The sequence below is a fragment of the Tupaia chinensis genome, unplaced genomic scaffold (genome assembly GCF_000334495.1).
Source record: "Tupaia chinensis unplaced genomic scaffold, TupChi_1.0 Scaffold000632_1, whole genome shotgun sequence".
NCBI classification, from domain to species: domain Eukaryota; kingdom Metazoa; phylum Chordata; class Mammalia; order Scandentia; family Tupaiidae; genus Tupaia; species Tupaia belangeri.
This window is the reverse complement of record NW_006160152.1, coordinates 452,703-471,503: the sequence shown is the minus strand read 5'-3', so window position 1 is coordinate 471,503 and position 18,801 is coordinate 452,703. Positions and strand designations below refer to the sequence as shown.

Here is an 18,801-nt window from a genome sequence, read left to right as displayed (position 1 = left end):
GAACCGTGGTCAACTACATGGGAGTCCAGCGACATAGCCATTACGTTAACTGCTGGTCCCCAGAATGTCCTTATACCAGTCTGCTTTTTGTCTCTTGGTACCTAAGCCATAAATGATGAAAGCTTGAGTTCCATTGCCTTGATCTGAAAAAGGGTGACCCTATTCAACACAGACAACAGTAGGCTATCAGTATTTTTGCTTTCGAAGGAGGGTCCCCCGAGTTCAGGACTTTGCAAGAATAGCTTCGCTGCAGTAGCACGGTCATGCCTTCGTTCCTGTTTGGTGTGGTTTTTCTCTCCCGCACATACACAGAAACCGGCGATGTTTTAAAGCAGCATCTCACAAGGGTAAAAGCAAAATAATAAGTGGCCAATTCAGCAGGCAGGGCGAGAGAATACAGATGGTACGTGTGCCTCTCGAAATTCGGGTTATAAAAGGCGCAATTCTAGCTTAGCCGCAATAGGAACAATCCCTGTGGTTGGGCTCTGGGCTCTTCTGAAGTCCGTATGACTGCCCTATTCATGGCGTTGCTATCGCAAAGGAATTCTTTGGTAAGTGACGCACAGCTCAAGAAAGGGGAGGCTCTATATTTTTTTCTTTCTCTCTCTCTCTCTTTTTGAAAGAATTCTTGCAGAGGTAGATTTTTCCAAGGGAGGACTCAGGACCACAAATCCCTCCCACCTCCAGAAAAAGACAAAGACTCTCCTTAGAAAATATTTCTAAGTGGAAAAGCCTTCAGACAGAAACCCGTGGAGATGGCCGATTGCCAAAAGCTCCCCATTTCTGCTTTCCCCGTGGAATCTCATTGAAGTGGAAAACCTTCAAGAGTTTTAGTCCGCTCCGCCCAGGCCAGCAGGCCACGTGCCCACTGAAGTGTCAGAGGGCTTGGTGAAGGCCACGTCTGGACGTGGTGGTGTGTTCTTAGGTCTGTCTCCCTGGCACGGCAGAACCCCATCCAGGTCTGAGCCTCCAGTAGGAGGGTGGGAATGCGGGTTAGAGCTCGCTGACTCCAACTCAGCCAAGCTGGCTGGAGCCGCTGAATGAAAACCAGAGAAGCTGTTGTAAAAATGCAAAACTATTTTCTTGGTCCCAATGACCAGAATGAGGTTTAAAGATCAGGGCCGTCTTCATGTCTGGATCATCTCTCCACGGCTGCCTCACCTTACCTCTGATGGGGGGTCACGGTCTTCTGTCCCCACTGCAGACCCAGGTGACAGGACAGCCCACAACACTACTTAGGTAAATTGACATCCTATCCCCCAAATATTTTTTCCTTTTTTTAGATTTCCTTTACTTTAATTGAATTAGTTAATTTATCAATTTAACATAGAGCCCACTCATAAGACAGACAGGGAGAGGGAAAGTGTTCTGTATTTAGAGAATACACAACAACAGAGGACAAAGGACCAAGCTGGAGCAAAGGGGCTGGGGCGTGGCCCTGCCAGCTGGGAGACTCAGACAGCTGTGCCTAGGCAGTGAGCTCGTCTGTAGGACAGCGGGACAACATGATGACAGCACCCATTCGATAATACGTAGACACTACTGAGCTCTTGCCTGTCATGGTGCAGGTAATACATGTCACTTCTGGATTTCTTCATCACTGATGGCTGTTAAATCATTTCAAAGCTCAGTTGTCTGTATCATTGAGTCAGCACTTTATTCTTATAAAGAGGATTTATTTATTTATTTATTTATTTTGGAGAGGTTTTTGCTATAGGGCACGTGTGCTCTCCAGACAGAGAGAGACAGACAGAAAGCGAGAAATCATCCCCTAGGGGGGATGGCCACACCGCAATCCCTTCTCCTCTTGGGATCTTGGGCACACACGCACACGTGCCCAGCGTGAGTTTTAAGCCACTGGGTCCGGGACTTGAACCGTGGTCGACTACATGGGAGTCCAGCAACATAGCCATTATGCTAACTGCTGATCCCCAAGAGGGTTTTTTTTATTTGTTTGTTTGTTGTGTTTTGTTTGTTTGTTTGTGTGTGTGGTATTTTTTGTTTTGTTTTGTTTTGCTATAGGGCTCATGTGCTCACCAGACACACAGAGAGAAAATGAATAATCATCCCCTAGGGGGATGGCCATGCGACTATCCCTTCATCTCCATTCTCCCTTTGGGATTTTGGGCATGTACACACACGTGCCCAGCATGAGTTGCAAGCCACCAAGTTCAGGACTCAAACCCCAGTTGGGCATGTGGGAGTCCAGCACCTTAGCCCCTATGCCACCTGCTGGCCTCAAGGCAGTACTTCTTTCCAAAGATAAAATCTGCAATTTCAATCCGTTATGGCCAAGAGAGCATTCCTTACAGTGAAGCTTTGGAAGCAGCCCGTGTGTGCGGTAAACTCACTGCTCCTTTAAACTGAGGGGCTGCTGCATCGGATTGGCTTTCTGAGGTTCCCTATGAGACCTCAGGGTCCCAAAGAGTACCTCAGCGATCTTGTCACATGAGCCTTGCAGAACTGATCTGTATGTGTCTCCATCTTCCATAGTTCTCTTTCCACCAGTCACCAACTTGGGTCATGCCCTCTAAACAGGGCTAGCCCCCCCAGCCTGCCAGCACAGGCGCTGAGTCATTGCCTCCAGCTAGACCCTGCCCTCTGACTGTTTGCCTCAGACCCATCTCGTGGGACTGGTCACATCTTGCCTCATCCAGGGTTGGCACTGTACTTTCCACAAGACCATTGGGTCCTTGAAAAGTTGTTCGTTACTCATCTTCCCTCAGCAGTGCCTGCAAAGAGCCTTGTGTGAGGGAGGGGTTCAGTCCATGCTTGCCCAATGAATGCATGTTGAACCATCATGACTTGGGCTTACCTGGGAGACCGAAGACCTCCCGGTTTCCTTCTCACACTCCTACCTGGAAGAACCAAGTTGAGCATCTCCACCGCAACCTTCGGCCTTCTTTTTCATGCCGTAAGACAAGATTTCCCACTGGGCGGGTTGACCAGCAGAGCATGACAGCTATGGAAATCTCCGGAAGCCAGTGGTGACTTAGTCATCCAATCGTGAAAGCCCCAGAGGCTGGGTGAGACCACGCATCTGCACTGATGAGAATTCTCTAGCTGAGATGCCGAGGACTTTGGAGGCAACGTTAGCTTCAGAGCCTTTCTCTGCCCCTCCCTCTGCTCACCGGGGACCTCCACAGGAACCCTCTGGGGAAAGCTCGTGGGGGAGATAAAAGACCCTTTGACTCTCTAGAAGGTTCCTTCACATAGTGATCACATCAATGGTGTTAGAGTTAGGTGACAGAGAGAGAGAGAGAGTGTGTCACTTACAGAATCACTTACAGAAGAGCAAAACCTATTTATTTGTTCAAAAATATTATATCGGGTCCTGTCATGAGCCAGTTCCTGGGCCCAGTCTGAGGACTAACGATGCGTCTGATTCCCCTGCCCTCAAAGGGCTCCCAATCCCATTGGTACTTCATTCTGAAGATAGTCGAAATCCATGCCTTTCTCATTCCTTCCATAATGGGACTTACCTGAGAAGAGACCCCTGTGCATGAGGGAGTTACTCTGTTATAGGACAGGAGGTGATGACTGAGGTCTCTGTGGATGTGTGTACAAGCTGCACATGGAGATGCCTATCCTTCCCCTCCCCCCACCCGGGACAGTGGGAGAGCCATGACATGGATGCTTCTAGAACCTTACTGGGTCCGGGACTTGAACCGTGGTCGACTACATGGGAGTCCAGCAACATAGCCATTATGCTAACTGCTGATCCCCAAGAGGGTTTTTTTTATTTGTTTGTTTGTTGTGTTTTGTTTGTTTGTTTGTGTGTGTGGTATTTTTTGTTTTGTTTTGTTTTGCTATAGGGCTCATGTGCTCACCAGACACACAGAGAGAAAATGAATAATCATCCCCTAGGGGGATGGCCATGCGACTATCCCTTCATCTCCATTCTCCCTTTGGGATTTTGGGCATGTACACACACGTGCCCAGCATGAGTTGCAAGCCACCAAGTTCAGGACTCAAACCCCAGTTGGGCATGTGGGAGTCCAGCACCTTAGCCCCTATGCCACCTGCTGGCCTCAAGGCAGTACTTCTTTCCAAAGATAAAATCTGCAATTTCAATCCGTTATGGCCAAGAGAGCATTCCTTACAGTGAAGCTTTGGAAGCAGCCCGTGTGTGCGGTAAACTCACTGCTCCTTTAAACTGAGGGGCTGCTGCATCGGATTGGCTTTCTGAGGTTCCCTATGAGACCTCAGGGTCCCAAAGAGTACCTCAGCGATCTTGTCACATGAGCCTTGCAGAACTGATCTGTATGTGTCTCCATCTTCCATAGTTCTCTTTCCACCAGTCACCAACTTGGGTCATGCCCTCTAAACAGGGCTAGCCCCCCCAGCCTGCCAGCACAGGCGCTGAGTCATTGCCTCCAGCTAGACCCTGCCCTCTGACTGTTTGCCTCAGACCCATCTCGTGGGACTGGTCACATCTTGCCTCATCCAGGGTTGGCACTGTACTTTCCACAAGACCATTGGGTCCTTGAAAAGTTGTTCGTTACTCATCTTCCCTCAGCAGTGCCTGCAAAGAGCCTTGTGTGAGGGAGGGGTTCAGTCCATGCTTGCCCAATGAATGCATGTTGAACCATCATGACTTGGGCTTACCTGGGAGACCGAAGACCTCCCGGTTTCCTTCTCACACTCCTACCTGGAAGAACCAAGTTGAGCATCTCCACCGCAACCTTCGGCCTTCTTTTTCATGCCGTAAGACAAGATTTCCCACTGGGCGGGTTGACCAGCAGAGCATGACAGCTATGGAAATCTCCGGAAGCCAGTGGTGACTTAGTCATCCAATCGTGAAAGCCCCAGAGGCTGGGTGAGACCACGCATCTGCACTGATGAGAATTCTCTAGCTGAGATGCCGAGGACTTTGGAGGCAACGTTAGCTTCAGAGCCTTTCTCTGCCCCTCCCTCTGCTCACCGGGGACCTCCACAGGAACCCTCTGGGGAAAGCTCGTGGGGGAGATAAAAGACCCTTTGACTCTCTAGAAGGTTCCTTCACATAGTGATCACATCAATGGTGTTAGAGTTAGGTGACAGAGAGAGAGAGAGAGTGTGTCACTTACAGAATCACTTACAGAAGAGCAAAACCTATTTATTTGTTCAAAAATATTATATCGGGTCCTGTCATGAGCCAGTTCCTGGGCCCAGTCTGAGGACTAACGATGCGTCTGATTCCCCTGCCCTCAAAGGGCTCCCAATCCCATTGGTACTTCATTCTGAAGATAGTCGAAATCCATGCCTTTCTCATTCCTTCCATAATGGGACTTACCTGAGAAGAGACCCCTGTGCATGAGGGAGTTACTCTGTTATAGGACAGGAGGTGATGACTGAGGTCTCTGTGGATGTGTGTACAAGCTGCACATGGAGATGCCTATCCTTCCCCTCCCCCCACCCGGGACAGTGGGAGAGCCATGACATGGATGCTTCTAGAACCTTCTAGAAGGCCAAGCACAGAGAAGGGTTTCCAGATGGAGGGAACAGCCCAGGCGAAGGCTTGAGCACGTGGCATGTTCTGGGAGCTTACATGGTATCAGGGAAATAGAAATTGGGGTCTCCATCGTGCCTAGGGCCTCGGCTTTCATGGTTGGTTCTACCAGCCCCTTAAGTCCTTTTCTCTACCTTAGGTCTTCTCCCTTTCTCCCAGGACTTAGGTGCCCCATAACACAGCTCTGTGACTGTTACCCAGCAGGTGGGGTGGTGGGTAAGGCACTGGACTCCCACATGGCCAAATGTAGTTTGAGTCCCCAGCCTGGTGGCTTGAAAATCATGCTGGATGTGTATGCATGCGTGCCCAAAATCCCAGAAGGAGAATGGAGGAGAAGGGATTACGGCATGGCCATTCCCCCCTAGGGGGTGATTTCTCACTTTCTCTCTCACTCTCTGTCTCTCTCTCCTGCGAGCTCATGCATAGGAAAAATACCCTAAAAAAAAAATTTTTTTTTGAAGCTTTTAACAAAGCCATGGTCATGGTCACTCGTAGGTCCTCTCTTCTAAGTGTCCTCGTCCATCTCTTCGTATTTTTCCATCCCCATTCTAGGATGACTACCAGGCTCCCCTAGACACTCATTCAGCTTATGTAGAGGTTAGCACCCACCACATCTCTGTTCTGCCTGGTTCGTTTGAGGAGGAGGAGGAAATGCAGTGTTTTTGCAAGGGATAGAACCCCACAGAGCTCCCGCCCCTCCTGTCATGCACCAGGGTCTGCTGTGTTGGTGGTTCGGAGGAGCAGGTGCCAGTATCCATAGGAACGCGCTAAGTTGCTGTGACCTCCCTTTGCCTCTGCCATCCTCTCTTCCCTTGGCCTCTCCAACACTCCTGAGGGGTGAGCCTTGCATGGCCCACACGCCCTTTCCTTTGTCAACATCCACCAACTTTTCCCTCCTCAGATAAGCCGTGTGAGCTCTACTGCTCGCCCCTCGGGAAGGAGTCCCCACTGCTGGTGGCCGACAGGGTCCTGGATGGCACTCCCTGCGGGCCCTATGAGATGGACCTCTGTGTGCACGGCAAGTGCCAGGTGACGTGCTTTTCCTTATTCTCTTGGGGGCTGAGGGAGGCTCCATCTCCTCCAGGGGGTTGGGGTGGAGCTGAGGCCTCAGGTGGCCTGGGGGTGTGGCTTTTTCTGAAAGGGACCCAGTGGCGTTGCCTCTAGCAGCCTGTGGCACCCGACACACAGCGCCACCTGACACACCACCCCTGCCCTCAGCAGCATCATGACAACTGGCAGGCCCATTGCAGGCTACTGGAGTTGAAGTGGCTGAAGGAACAGTAGCCATGACATTATCTCTGAACTTTTTCATTTGCTTTGGCTAGACTGCAGTTCGAGTCCCAGACCTGGAGGCTTGAAAATCGTGCTGGTCATGGGGGTGTGCATGCCTATGATGCCAAGAGGAGAAGGGATTGCAGTGTGGCCATCCCCCATGGGGATGATTTCTCACTTTCCCTCTCTCTGTCTTTCTGTGTCTCTTTCTGGTGAGCACATGCATCTGGTAGCAAAACCTTAAAAAAAGAGAAAGAAAAAATTGCTTTGCCTATGATGGCCCAAAAAAAATAATAATAAGAGAAGGTGTAGCAGTAAGGTGAAATAGGAGGATGCACGGCCAAGCTGTTGTCTGTTTCATTGCCAAAGACTTAGTAGAACTAATGGGACCAGCAGATGGCATAGTGGTTACGTTGCTGGACTGCCATGTAGTTGACCATGGTTCGAGTCCCAGACCTAGTGGCTTAAACTCACGCAGTGGGCACATGTGCGTGCCCAAGATCCCAATGGGAGAATGGAGGAGAAGGGATTGTGGCATGGCCATCCCCTCTGGGGAGGTGATTTATTACTTTCTGTCTTTCTGGCGAGCGCACGTGCCCTATAGCAAAAACCTCTCCAAAAAAAGGAAGAAAACTAAGAAAATGCCTTTGCAGGTGGTACCTGGGGACATAGAGGCACATGGGTTTTTTGGAGCACCGCACCTACTGGGATGTCTTTCTCAAGCCCATCCTAATGTCTGATGTCTGTGACTCATTAGTACAGGGACACATGTCATTTAAAAAGACAGACAATGGAGGAAGGAAAGAAGGGAGGGAGGAAAAAAGGAAGGAGGAAATTCAGCTTTCCCTGCATCACAGCTGCATTAGCCGAAGGCCAAATGCAACCTGTGCCCTTCCCCAGCAGTGCTCCTTCGCCTGGGGCAGCACATGTGACTCTGTGCTCCTCCCTGTCTGTGAAAACAAGTGTCCACCTCATGCACTACAGCAGTTGCAGTGTGCGTGTGGAGGTGGGAGTGTGTTTTCAGAGGGGGTGCATTTTAAAAGGGAGAAACTCAGGCAGTGGCACCTCAGGGATGCTTCAGGTGCCCTAGTTCCTGATGGCTCACATTGATATGAGTATGTTGAGAGAGAGAGAGAGACTCAGTGTCTTAGCTCAGGCTGTTCTAACAAACATACAAGAAGCCAGGTGGTTTCTGAACAACAGCAGCTTATTTCTGACAGTTCTGGATGCCAGGAAGTCCACAATCAAGGCACCAGTAGTCTCAGTGTCTGTTGGGGGCTCATTTTTCATAGATAGCGCCTTCTCCCTGTGTCCTCACTTGATGCAAAGGGCAAGGATATCTCTGGGGCCCCTGTCCTAAGGGCACTAATTCCACCATGAGGGCTCTTTCATCATGACCTAATTATTCCTATCTTATCTGTTAATTGCCTTGTTAGCAGAAATACCGAGACTGGCTGGTTTTATAAAGAAATATGTTCATTCAGCTATAGTTGAGAGGTCCAGGGTCCAACTTCTGTTGAGATTACAACATGGCAGAGGGTAGGATCTTAGAATGGAGTGTGATCTGTGTCTGTGTGGCCTCCGCCTACTTCATTGTGTCTCTTTGTACACATGCCACAGAGTCGCCTCCCTAACCACCCAATCGCTGATCTCCTCTCAAAGGAAAAGTCCCACCTTTTGACACCATAATCAGATTAAGTTTTCACCTCTTCATTCTGGAATAGTGGCTGAGCATGTGGATTTTGGAGAAACACATTCAAACCCCCCAAAGGGCCCACCTCCAAGGGGTAAATTGAGGGGCATGGCACAAACATTCAGACCATACCACCCAAGGAGTCCATCTTCCTCAGCCACGGTTACCTGTTTCTAGCAGGTGAACTCGCCAAGAACTTTGAGAGACAGCAGCCCATGGAGTCTGGAGCAGGCTGATATGGGTCAGGATTACCATGGTTCTCATTGATTTTTATGCTTGCTTCTGTGGCCTCCAGTGACCAACTTCTGTGTGGGGCTAAACAAGGAATCCATTCACCAAGGGCCACTGTGGGACCTTCTGATTGTAAATATTAGGAAGAGGAAATTCCCTTCCTAGAGCTGTGTAGCCCCTGTTGCTTAAGCCCTCATACCTAAGTTGCAGCCATCTCTAAGGCTCAGTTTCATAGGAATCATAAAAACACTTGAAACTGAGGGGCCAGTAGGTGGCATGGTGGTTTAGATGGCGGAATTCCCACGTAGCTGACCATGGTTTGAGTTCCAGAACTGGTAACTTGAAAATCATATGGGCCACATATCTGTGCATGGCTCCCCACCCAAAAAAATCTCAAGGGAAGAATGGAGGAGAAGGGATTGTGGCATGGCCATCCTCCCTGGGGGTGATTTCTCACTTGCCCTCTCTTTGTCTCTATCTGTCTCTTTCCTCTCCAGTGAGTGCACCCACCTATGGGAAAAGCCTATAAAACCAACCAAACAAAAAACACTTGACGCTGTAAGTCTCTTAGGTCATGGGGGAGAGATACTGTCATCCCCAATCAGGGTTGCCCCTGACACCTGCTTCAACCTGGGCTCCCTGGCTCACGCGGGTAGCACATCTGTCTCTTCTCTGCTGCCTCAATGTCTAGCGTCGTGCTTAGGTATCAGTGCTTAGGGGAGTCAGCGAAAGAATAAAAAGAAGTGAAGCAAAATGACAGGCACGATGAGAACTTCTCGAATGACTCCTTTAGCAAGCTATTTTGACCTTAGTGGATTTTTTTTTTTCCCTCTGCATAGTTCAAACCAGTCCCAAGCTAGGATTTTTTCCCCCCTCTAGGGAAAAGCTTGGTGATATTCATACTTCTTTGGCACCATCTGGCTTTGTTGTCAAAGACAGAGAAGTACAGGTGATAAGCGCCTAGTGCCTGAGAGCCTTGGCAACGCTGCCTCCCAGGGAAGGAGGCTGCCATGAGCAGTCGATCTGGACCCTCCGGGCTGCTGAGTTGTAGCAAAGAACATTCAAGGCCCTGCCCTCATCCTGTGTGCACTAAGCTGTTATCAATATTTCTGAAGTGAGGCATCACCAATAGTTCTTGGCAAGCAAGAGTGAACCAAGTGCTGGCGTGGTTTCCTTCCTCTTGCACAGCCATCCTACATGCTGGAGTGCATTGCAGCCCAATGGCTTCCATTTCTTGGTAACAACTGCTCAAGTCAGAGCTTTTGTACCCTTTAGGGCAGTGCTAGCCAAGCCATCCCTGCTGGCGAATGGTGAGCATTCCTTAGAATGCTGCAATTCCCTAGCTGATGGGATCTGTGTTATTGGCTGAACATAATCACAGTTCTGTATGATCTGTACTGATGGACCCTTTCCATGACCTGGGTATGTGTGTGTTTGTCTTTAGAGGTTTTTCCCATAGGGTTCATGCACTCACCAGAGAGAGAGGGAGAGACAGAGACAGTGAAGCAGAAAATTAGAAATCACCCCCCTGGGGAGATGCCATGCCACAATTCCTTCTCCCCCATTCTCCTCATGGGATCTTGAGCATTCACACACACATACTGGTATGATTTTCAAGCTATTGGATCCGGGACTCGACATGCAGTCTGCCATGTAGGAATCCAGTGACATAACCACTACACCACCTAGTGGCCCCTCATGACCTTGGTTTTAATCACAGCCTTTTCAGTTAGGGAATTTGTACTGTGACAGCAAACCCTTTAGTCCTCTGGTTGATGGAACAGGATGAAATGTCATTCGAAGCATTCGAATAGCCCTAAGCCTGTGGTCATTGAGACACCATTGAACTCATGCCTGTTATGCTCTTGAGTGTGGTCAGAGTCGACCTGGGCTGCTCCACCAGCATCCTGGAGACTGGAGATCCTAGACCAAGGTCCCGGCCTAGGTCAAGTTCTCGGGAGGGCTTGCTTCCAGATGCTTCCTTAGTGTGGTGTCCCTACAGTAGAAAGAGGGCAGATGAACTCCCTGACTTCCTCTTCTAAAGGCACTAATTGCATTCAGAGGGCTCTACCCTCATGACCTTGTTACCACCCAAAGACCCCACTGCCACATACCATCACATTGGGTAGGAGTTCAGCATATACATTGGGAGTAGAGTGGACAGAAACATGGTCTATTATAGAAGTGATGGGAATGGCATTGAGGCACAAGACTTCCTGTCCTAGATGCCACTCCATCCCTGCAGACTGTCCCTTTGGGTCTCTCTCAAGTATCTCCACCGTGTCGTCATTACATCTATTGGCACCTGCGCTAAGCCTGACTATAATCAAGCAGCATCGCTTGAGCTTAGAGATGCATATGATGGCGGGAGCAGCAGTTAGCGTAATGGCTATGTCACTGGACTCCCATGTAATCAACTGCAGTTCGAGTCCTGGATTCGGTGGCATAAACTCATGCTGGGCGTGTGTGTGTGCGTGCCCAAGATCCAAAGAAAATGGAGGTGAAGGGATTGCGGCGTGGCCATCCCCCCTGGGGGGTGATTTCTCACTTTCTATCTCTCTGTCTCTCTCTTTCCAATGAGCGCACACGCCCTGTAGCAAAAACCTCTCCAAAAAAAAAAAAAGATGCATATGATGACCCCTTTCATGAAGGTCCATGGTGGCCTTATGCTCCTTGAGAGCTTCATGCTACCAATCGGGAGGTCATACGTACACTGTCTCTTGGTGATCTGCTGCCTCCAGGCAGTCCACCAGTCCTAGCAGAAGGGCCACCACCCTGGGGGATGGCAGCAGCATGTGCCTGTAAGCAGCTCACAAGATAAAACTCCTGAGGAATAATTCACTTTCAGAAAGAAGTCAAAAGACATCTGCAACTTTTCTAACAGAATTATTTCTGCAGGGAGACACTGTGAAGATTAACCTTAACCCACTCTTAAATCAAGTTGTCACAGAACTTCAGAATATTAAAGTCATTGGTAATGGTGTCTTATAAAAATGGAGCATACTTAAAAAAGATCATAAATTAAATACAAATACAGTCTTCATGTCTTTTTTGCACTAATTGCCAAAATGGAATTCTCTGGACTCCTGTGGTAACTTGTGAATGGGTAGAGCAAGCATTGTAGTCTCTTACTGTGTTACTAAACAGAACTACCTGAGACCGAGTGACTATTATTTGTTTAAAGAATTATTTCATTTATTATCATTATCATTTGTTTAATTTGACCAGAAAGGAAGAGAGAAAGGGAAAGTTGGAAAGCAAGCCTCCAGGTCCAGGACTCAAGCCATGGTTGGCCATGTGGGAGTCCAGCACCTTAACTACCACTCCACCTGCTGGCCCCAAAGACTATTACTTTTTAAAGAATTAATTATCTAATTTCTATTTTGTATTATTATTTTCACTTTGACCAGAGAGACATAGAATGAGAGAGAGAGAGAGAGAGCAAACCATGAGGTCCAGGACTTGATCCATGGTCAGCCAAGTGGGAGTCCAGCACCCTAACCACCACACCACCTGCTAGCCCCAGAAGCCAGGCGACTTATAAAGCAAGAAGGCTTATTCGGCTTATGATTTTGGTGGCTGGAGAATCAAAGAGCCATGAGGCTGATGTCTGGTGCTAAGTTAAAACATGGCTGAAAGAAGCAGATGGATCAGCCTACAGAGACGGAGGAGGAAACAGACTCTTCCACTTCCTCTATTTGTCCCTCATGCTCCCAGCCAATTGAATGGTGTCCTCCCATTAGACCCCACCTTTAAAGGGTCTCACCACCTCCCAACAGCTCCTGGGAACCAGGCTTTCAGAACATGAACCTTTGGAGGACAGACCACTATCTAAAGCCATAGTAGCAGGGAAAAAAAAAAATTTTTTTTAAGTAGTAATAGATGGGCCCGCAGTTGGCGTAATGGCTGTCACTGGACTCCCATGTAGTCAACCACAGTTCGAGTCCCAGACCTGGTGGCTTAAACTCACACTGGGTGCATGTGCGTGCATGTCCAAGATCCCCAGAGGAGAATGGAGGAGAAGGGATTGCGGCATGGCCATCCTCCCTGGTGGGGGGGGGGGGATTTCTCGCTTTCTCTCTTTCTCTCTGCCTCTCTGTCTTTCTGGCAAGTGCACACACCCTATAGCAAAAAACTCTCCAAAAATAATAGTAATAGAATAAATTTCAGGGATATACTGGGCAAAGCATCTGTATATGTTCATTGCTATAGTTATCTAGTTACACTGAATATAGGGTAGATTGTCCCCACTTTATATAAGATACCACTTATAGAAATATTGCTACAGCTTGCTTGCTAGCTTTTCCCACTGTTCCCTTCAGCTATAAATTTTGCTATTTTGGGGTAGCAAAAGGAGTTCTGGGAAATTCTGAGGAACGTAGTAATTTTGGGGGAGGGGATGACAGGCTCCCAAATGGCATCTTGAGTCGATTCCGCTAAGCTCCAAAGAGCAGGCTGATTCAAACCATAACATGAAACGTGGAAACACCATGTTACTCTGTTTTTATGAGGACTGAGTTCAGCTGCATTTCAGTGAGTCATGAATTACTTCACATGCTGAAATGAAGCGCTGCAGTACTCAAAAAAGTGGGAGAGAGCTGGGGGGAGAAACACAAATCTTGTGCATTTTTGAGCAAATCCCTAAAAATCAGGAGTCCTATCATTAATGATTCTTCCTGTTGACCTCCCGAAGGAAAGAAACCAAGGTACTGAGCTTCTGATATACAATTTCTTCAGGAGCTACTCATATGCAATGCATGTGTCCAGCTGATGTGTGGCTTTTCTTTTTCTTTTTCTTTTTTCTTTTCTTTTAGATATGTTGCCATAGGGTGTGTGTGCCCTCTGGAAAGAGACAGAGAGAGGGAAAGTGATAAATCACCACCCCCCCCCCCTCCCAGATGGGGGAATGGTCACAGAGAAGGTAGTCCCTTCTCCATTCTTTTCTTGGGATTGTGGACATGGATATACAAGTCCAGCCTGTCATTCTTGCTGCCAGGTTTGGGATTTGAACCGTGGACTCAGCCACATGGGATTCAGCACCTTAATGTCACCTGTGGCCAATGACTTTTCTTTAATGCCTTGCTAACTTGTATATGCTTGTAGTCAATGTATTCCAATTCGAGTTATACTCCCTTGGAACCGTAATTTGTAGACATCTCCTGGGCTTGATGATCCTCAAACCATAACAACAACAGGGCTTGTAAGTTTTTTTAATCTGATGAATCTGTGTTTCCCCATGAACTGGCCTAGAGGAAGCTTTTGCCCATGTATTGAAAAACAGAAAATAAGGGAATGGATGAGTAGATGGATCGCCTGTTTTTAGGATTTCAGTGGTTCTGGGATCAAGAACACATTCCAGTGGATTGTTTTCCTTCTCAAGAATTTACTGGGGCTGGTTGCACAGCATCGGAATAAGGCACTGCTCCAGAGAAGCTGGATCCCACGTGGTGATTGTGGATTGAATCCCAGGTTTGGTCAGCCTGAAACATGACAGGCATGCAGTGAGTGTCCAGGCTCCAACGAGGTGGAAGTGGAGGACTGCAGCATGACCAGACTCTTTGGAAAAGGCTCATCTGTTTCTCTTAGTCTCTCACTGTTGTGTGTACACACATGTGCTCTATCAGGAGTAAGAAAATAATAATTGGCCTTCCATTCTGTATCTAAAGATCTACGATGCAAGTAGAATGACTGGTAGAATTTAGGGGAATGATAGGAGATTCAGGCTTCAGGGTTGTCTTTACTCCCTATGGAAAGAAGTGGTGACAAGCTTGCAGGAAGATGTTCCAGGTGTTTATTCTTGGGCCTGCATGTCAACAACACCCTCCTCCTGCCAGCTGCCTTTCCCAACATCATGACCCGTGGTTGACATCCCAAAGTGTATGACTATGGGGGCCAAGCCGTTATGGATAGTAGTGGCTAAAACTCCGAAGTCATTCCCCATACCCCTTTCTCCTGATTGACCTCCCACAGCAACTTGTAGGTGGAGCCAGCAAACCAAGCCACATGTTCATGCCTCTCTCATTCCGGGGCTCCCCTGAGCCAGTGATCAAGACAGCATAGCACACACCATGACAGTGCGGAAAAGCAGAAGCCACCAAACAAAAGACAGACTCTATTTCTCTCTAGAGGACAGAAGCAGATGGACATGTCATGGAAGGGACAAAGCAGCAGAGGCTAGAACTGGAATAGAAACAAAGTCACAGTGAAAAGAAAGCACTATCTGAGACTCTTAGACTTAGGAAAAGAAGGTGCAGATGACTTGGCTAAAAGCAATGAGATAAGCCCAAGGCTGCATGCAGCATGGCTAACCATGCCTGGCCCTCAGCTCGGACCTTCCTGGGCCGTTAGGTAAAATTTTACAGGGCAGGCCAGCAGGTGGCATGGTGGTTAAGGTACTGGGTCCCACCTAGGCAACTCCACAGTTCTAATCAACCTAGCGGCTTAAAAAAAAACTCAGGGTACACGTACATCTGTGTGTAAAATCCCAAGAGGAGAACAGAGAAGGCAGGGCATGGCCACCCTCCTGGGGCATGATTTCTCATTTGCCTGGGGTGTGCGTGTGTGTGTGTCTGGTGAGCACACGTGCCTTAGGGAAAAAAAAAAAAATTTTTTTTAAGTAGAAGAAAAGAAAAAGACAGGAAAGTACTCCAGGCGTGTACGCCTGTATACCCAAAATCCTGAGAGGAGAGCAGAAGAGAAGGGATGGTGTGACCATCTCCCCTTTGGGGATGACAGCTCATTTTCCCCCTCTTTGTTTCTCTGGTGAGTGCACACACCCTATGACTATATATTCTCTCTCTCTCTCTCTCTCTCTCTCTATATATATATATATATATTCCTTTTATTTGTCTTTGAGATTGACAGACAACATTTAATGAAAAGATTTTCCATTGGTCTGGCCTAAAAAGGCGGGACATGTAGAAGGGGGGGGGGACTTGTAGGTTATAGGTGGGTTCCACAATTTCTAGGTTGGTGATTGGAAGGGAAGATCTGTGTCTTGGGAAGAGATCAGTTAAAGAGAGGCTTAATCTACATCTCAAGGAAACGGAAGTTCTGTGTCTTGGGAAGAGGTAAGCAAAAGAATAGACTGTAATCGGTTGAAATATACATCTCAAAGATACTATGCCAGGGACAGGAGGTAGGAAGAATCCTGTTAATGTTTGTGGCATGACTTCCTCAGTCGGGATAAACTCAAGGGAAAACAGAGTAGACTGCCATGCTCAAATAAGGCATGACCATTCTGGTTTGTAAGATAGGGTCCAATGTCCTTCCCACTAGTCCTGAAGGAAACCTGTCGCACAATGCCCCACCCCTCAAGTACACATCTCCTTCTGTTGGCCTTCGTGTTCCTCTCTCAACTATGAGCGGGCTACCCCAAACCATCAGCTATTTGGAGAAAACCAGCAGCATAAACAAGAAAGACCAAGAAAAACAAACAGAAAAACCGACCTTGGCAGAAAATTGAAATCATTATAGATGTCGGCGTGTAGCCAAGCTATCCACCAAGCCTGCAGGCAGAATGAAGTTATTTATTTATTTATTTATTTTTGAGAGATTTTTGCTATTGGGCGTGTGCGCTCGCCAGACAGAGACAGACAGAAAGTGAGAAATCACCCCCTAGGGGGGGATGGCCATGCCACAATCCCTTCTCCTCTATTCTCTTGGGATCTTGGGCACGCATGCACACACACCCAGCGTGAGTTTAAGCCACCGGGTCCGGGACTCGAACCGCAGTCGGCTACATGGAAGTCCAGCGACATAGCCATGATGCTAACTGCTGGTCCCATGTAAGCAAATTCTTGATGTGAAGCCCTGTTGGGCTTGCTGAGCATTCAGTAGGAAGTGGGACCAAGAGGCTCCCTGTTCCCATCCAGGGTGCCCAGACAGGCCTTGTCAACTCACAAACAGGAACCTTCTAGGAACTGGTATGCATGTAGAAGGAAATAAGATAGTATCCTCGAGAGACAGAGGGAAGGACTGCAGCTAAGGAAGACTGAGCAGTGGCTTGGCAGGTCTCTTAGAGGAGATAGCATGTGTGGAAGAGACAGTCTGGTGGAGACATAGGAGCAGAGTGTTCCAGGCAGAAGGTGTCAGAGGGAGGCTGGTACATTGCGTAGGTGGAGGAGGAGTGAGTGGCAGGTTCTGCGGAGTGTGCCTGGCACAGAGGAGTCAGGCCAGGGCAGGTCGAGATTTCATTCTTGCCTCGGCCTTGAGATGGAGGGATGTAGACCTTAAGTGGAAGCAACGGTGGATTTAGAAAGAACAGACGGACGGACTCACAAGTAGAGAAAAGTGGGAATCAGGCAGGCTGGGGATCTCTGATGGAAGTCTCTGTGATGCTGAGCAGTTTCCAGGTTTATTCTTTTGTGCGGCATTGGGGAGGGAGAAGTTGAAGGTAAAGCCAGATATTGTGTCTTGTCAACTGCAGCTGTGGGGCGTTGTGTGTCCCATGGTTGTAAACAAGTCTCCGCTGGCCCAGTCTGACTGACACACGGCTTCCTTTCATTTACACAGCACCCTGCCGTGCAGAAGGTAGATCATGTCATTGTTATCATATTGTTTCACTTGCCTTGCAGCATCCCCACGAAGACCATCTCTACTTTAAAGGCATCTAGTGCCTTGTCCAGATCTGGCCATTCCCTAAACATTCTCAGTGGAATGGTGGAGGGATCTCTCGATGGAAAATTGACTGTGGTGGGGCCCAGGTAGATTCCAGAAAGTTGGTTAGGAGGCAGTGACAGCATTGCACCTAGATGGGAGGTGATGAGGGAGGCATTGCAGGAGTGGGCTGGGAGGTGGTTGAGTTCAGGGTGCATTTGTAGGGGTGGAGGGAGCAGGCAAGCTGAGCTGGTGAGCCCAGATGAGCTTAGATTAGGATCTTGACTTCCCCAGTGAGGACATATCTGATGATCGGTGCTGATCTGTGGCTGAATTTTCATCTAGTCTTATACGAAGGTTAGTCTGGCAGCAGGGACGGAAAAGTGGTGCAGCAGTTCATGTCCCGAGTAAGAAGAGTCTAAACCAGGGAGTGGCCATGACAGTGGAGAAGGTAAAGACAATTGAGGTTTATAAGAGACAAAACTAGGCTCAGGTACTGACTGGGTATCTCAGGAAAACACTCAGGAGCCTGGAAAGGAGGCTGTGTCTGTTGGTTCCAAGATGGTGACAGGGAGTCTCCATCCCTGAGATTAAGAAGTTGGGGTTGGGACCAGCAGATGGCATTATGGTGACATTGATGGAGGAGAAGACATTGCAGTATAACCATCTCCCTGGTGGGGAGATTTCTCACTTTCCTTCTCACTATCCATCTCTGTCTCTCTGTCTCTCCTCTCTGTCTCCCCCTGCCCTCCCACCAAGGCAAAAAAAAAAAAAAAAAGAAAAGAAAAAACAGTCGTTAAAAACCAACCAACCAATGGTTCATCGGCATGACAGTGTTTATGTTTAAGGAGAACGTGAAGGGGTCTGGGAACACTTGGGGGCATACTCACTCCCAGGGAGTCAAGGAAGTGAGTGGAGGAAGGAGTAGCTGCCCAAGGGATCAGAAGAGAATCGGACAAGAGCAGTCTCAGACACTGGCTTCTTTCTCAGTCTCCATGGAGCACACACTCTGGTGTGTCTGGTTTCCATATTGGCTCCTCCCACTGTCATATATATCTTTCTTCTCAGGTTAGACCCATAGCAGACATCCAGGAACTGGGCTTAGGATGAATGAATTCATACAGCCAAAGACAGGGCAGGTGTTACATACAATGGCAGATGCTCTTGGCAAGAGGTTGAAGAAGATAAGGATGGAGAGTGGTCTCCAAATAGCATGACCAGGAGGTTGTCACTGGTGGTCTTCTATGAGCAAAAAATTTTGAGCCCAGGACTCAAATCACTGAAGACTGGTCATTTCAGGACCAGCTGTTGGCGTCATGGCTATGTCGCTGGACTCTCATGTAGTCAACTACAATTCGAGTCCTGGACCTGGTGGCTTAAACTCATGCCAGGTGTGTGCACGTGTGTGCCCAAGATCCTGAGAGGAGAATGGAGAAGGGATTGCGGCGTGGCCATCCCCCCTTGTGTGTGGGGGGTGATTTTTCACTTTCTGTCTCTCTCTCTGTTTTTTTGTTGG

At 48.3% G+C, this 18,801-nt stretch overlaps 1 protein-coding gene across 1 annotated transcript in view; it reads left to right on the top strand.

The window, feature by feature from the left end:
* The window catches only part of ADAMTS17 (ADAM metallopeptidase with thrombospondin type 1 motif 17), a 269,537-nt gene that overhangs the window by 179,484 nt on the left and 71,252 nt on the right, over window positions 1-18,801 (top strand). Inside the window, exon 16 of the mRNA XM_027776149.1 lies at window positions 6,393-6,520. Coding sequence (XP_027631950.1) covers window positions 6,393-6,520 — 128 coding nt within the window. The remainder of the gene's footprint in view (window positions 1-6,392; window positions 6,521-18,801) is intronic.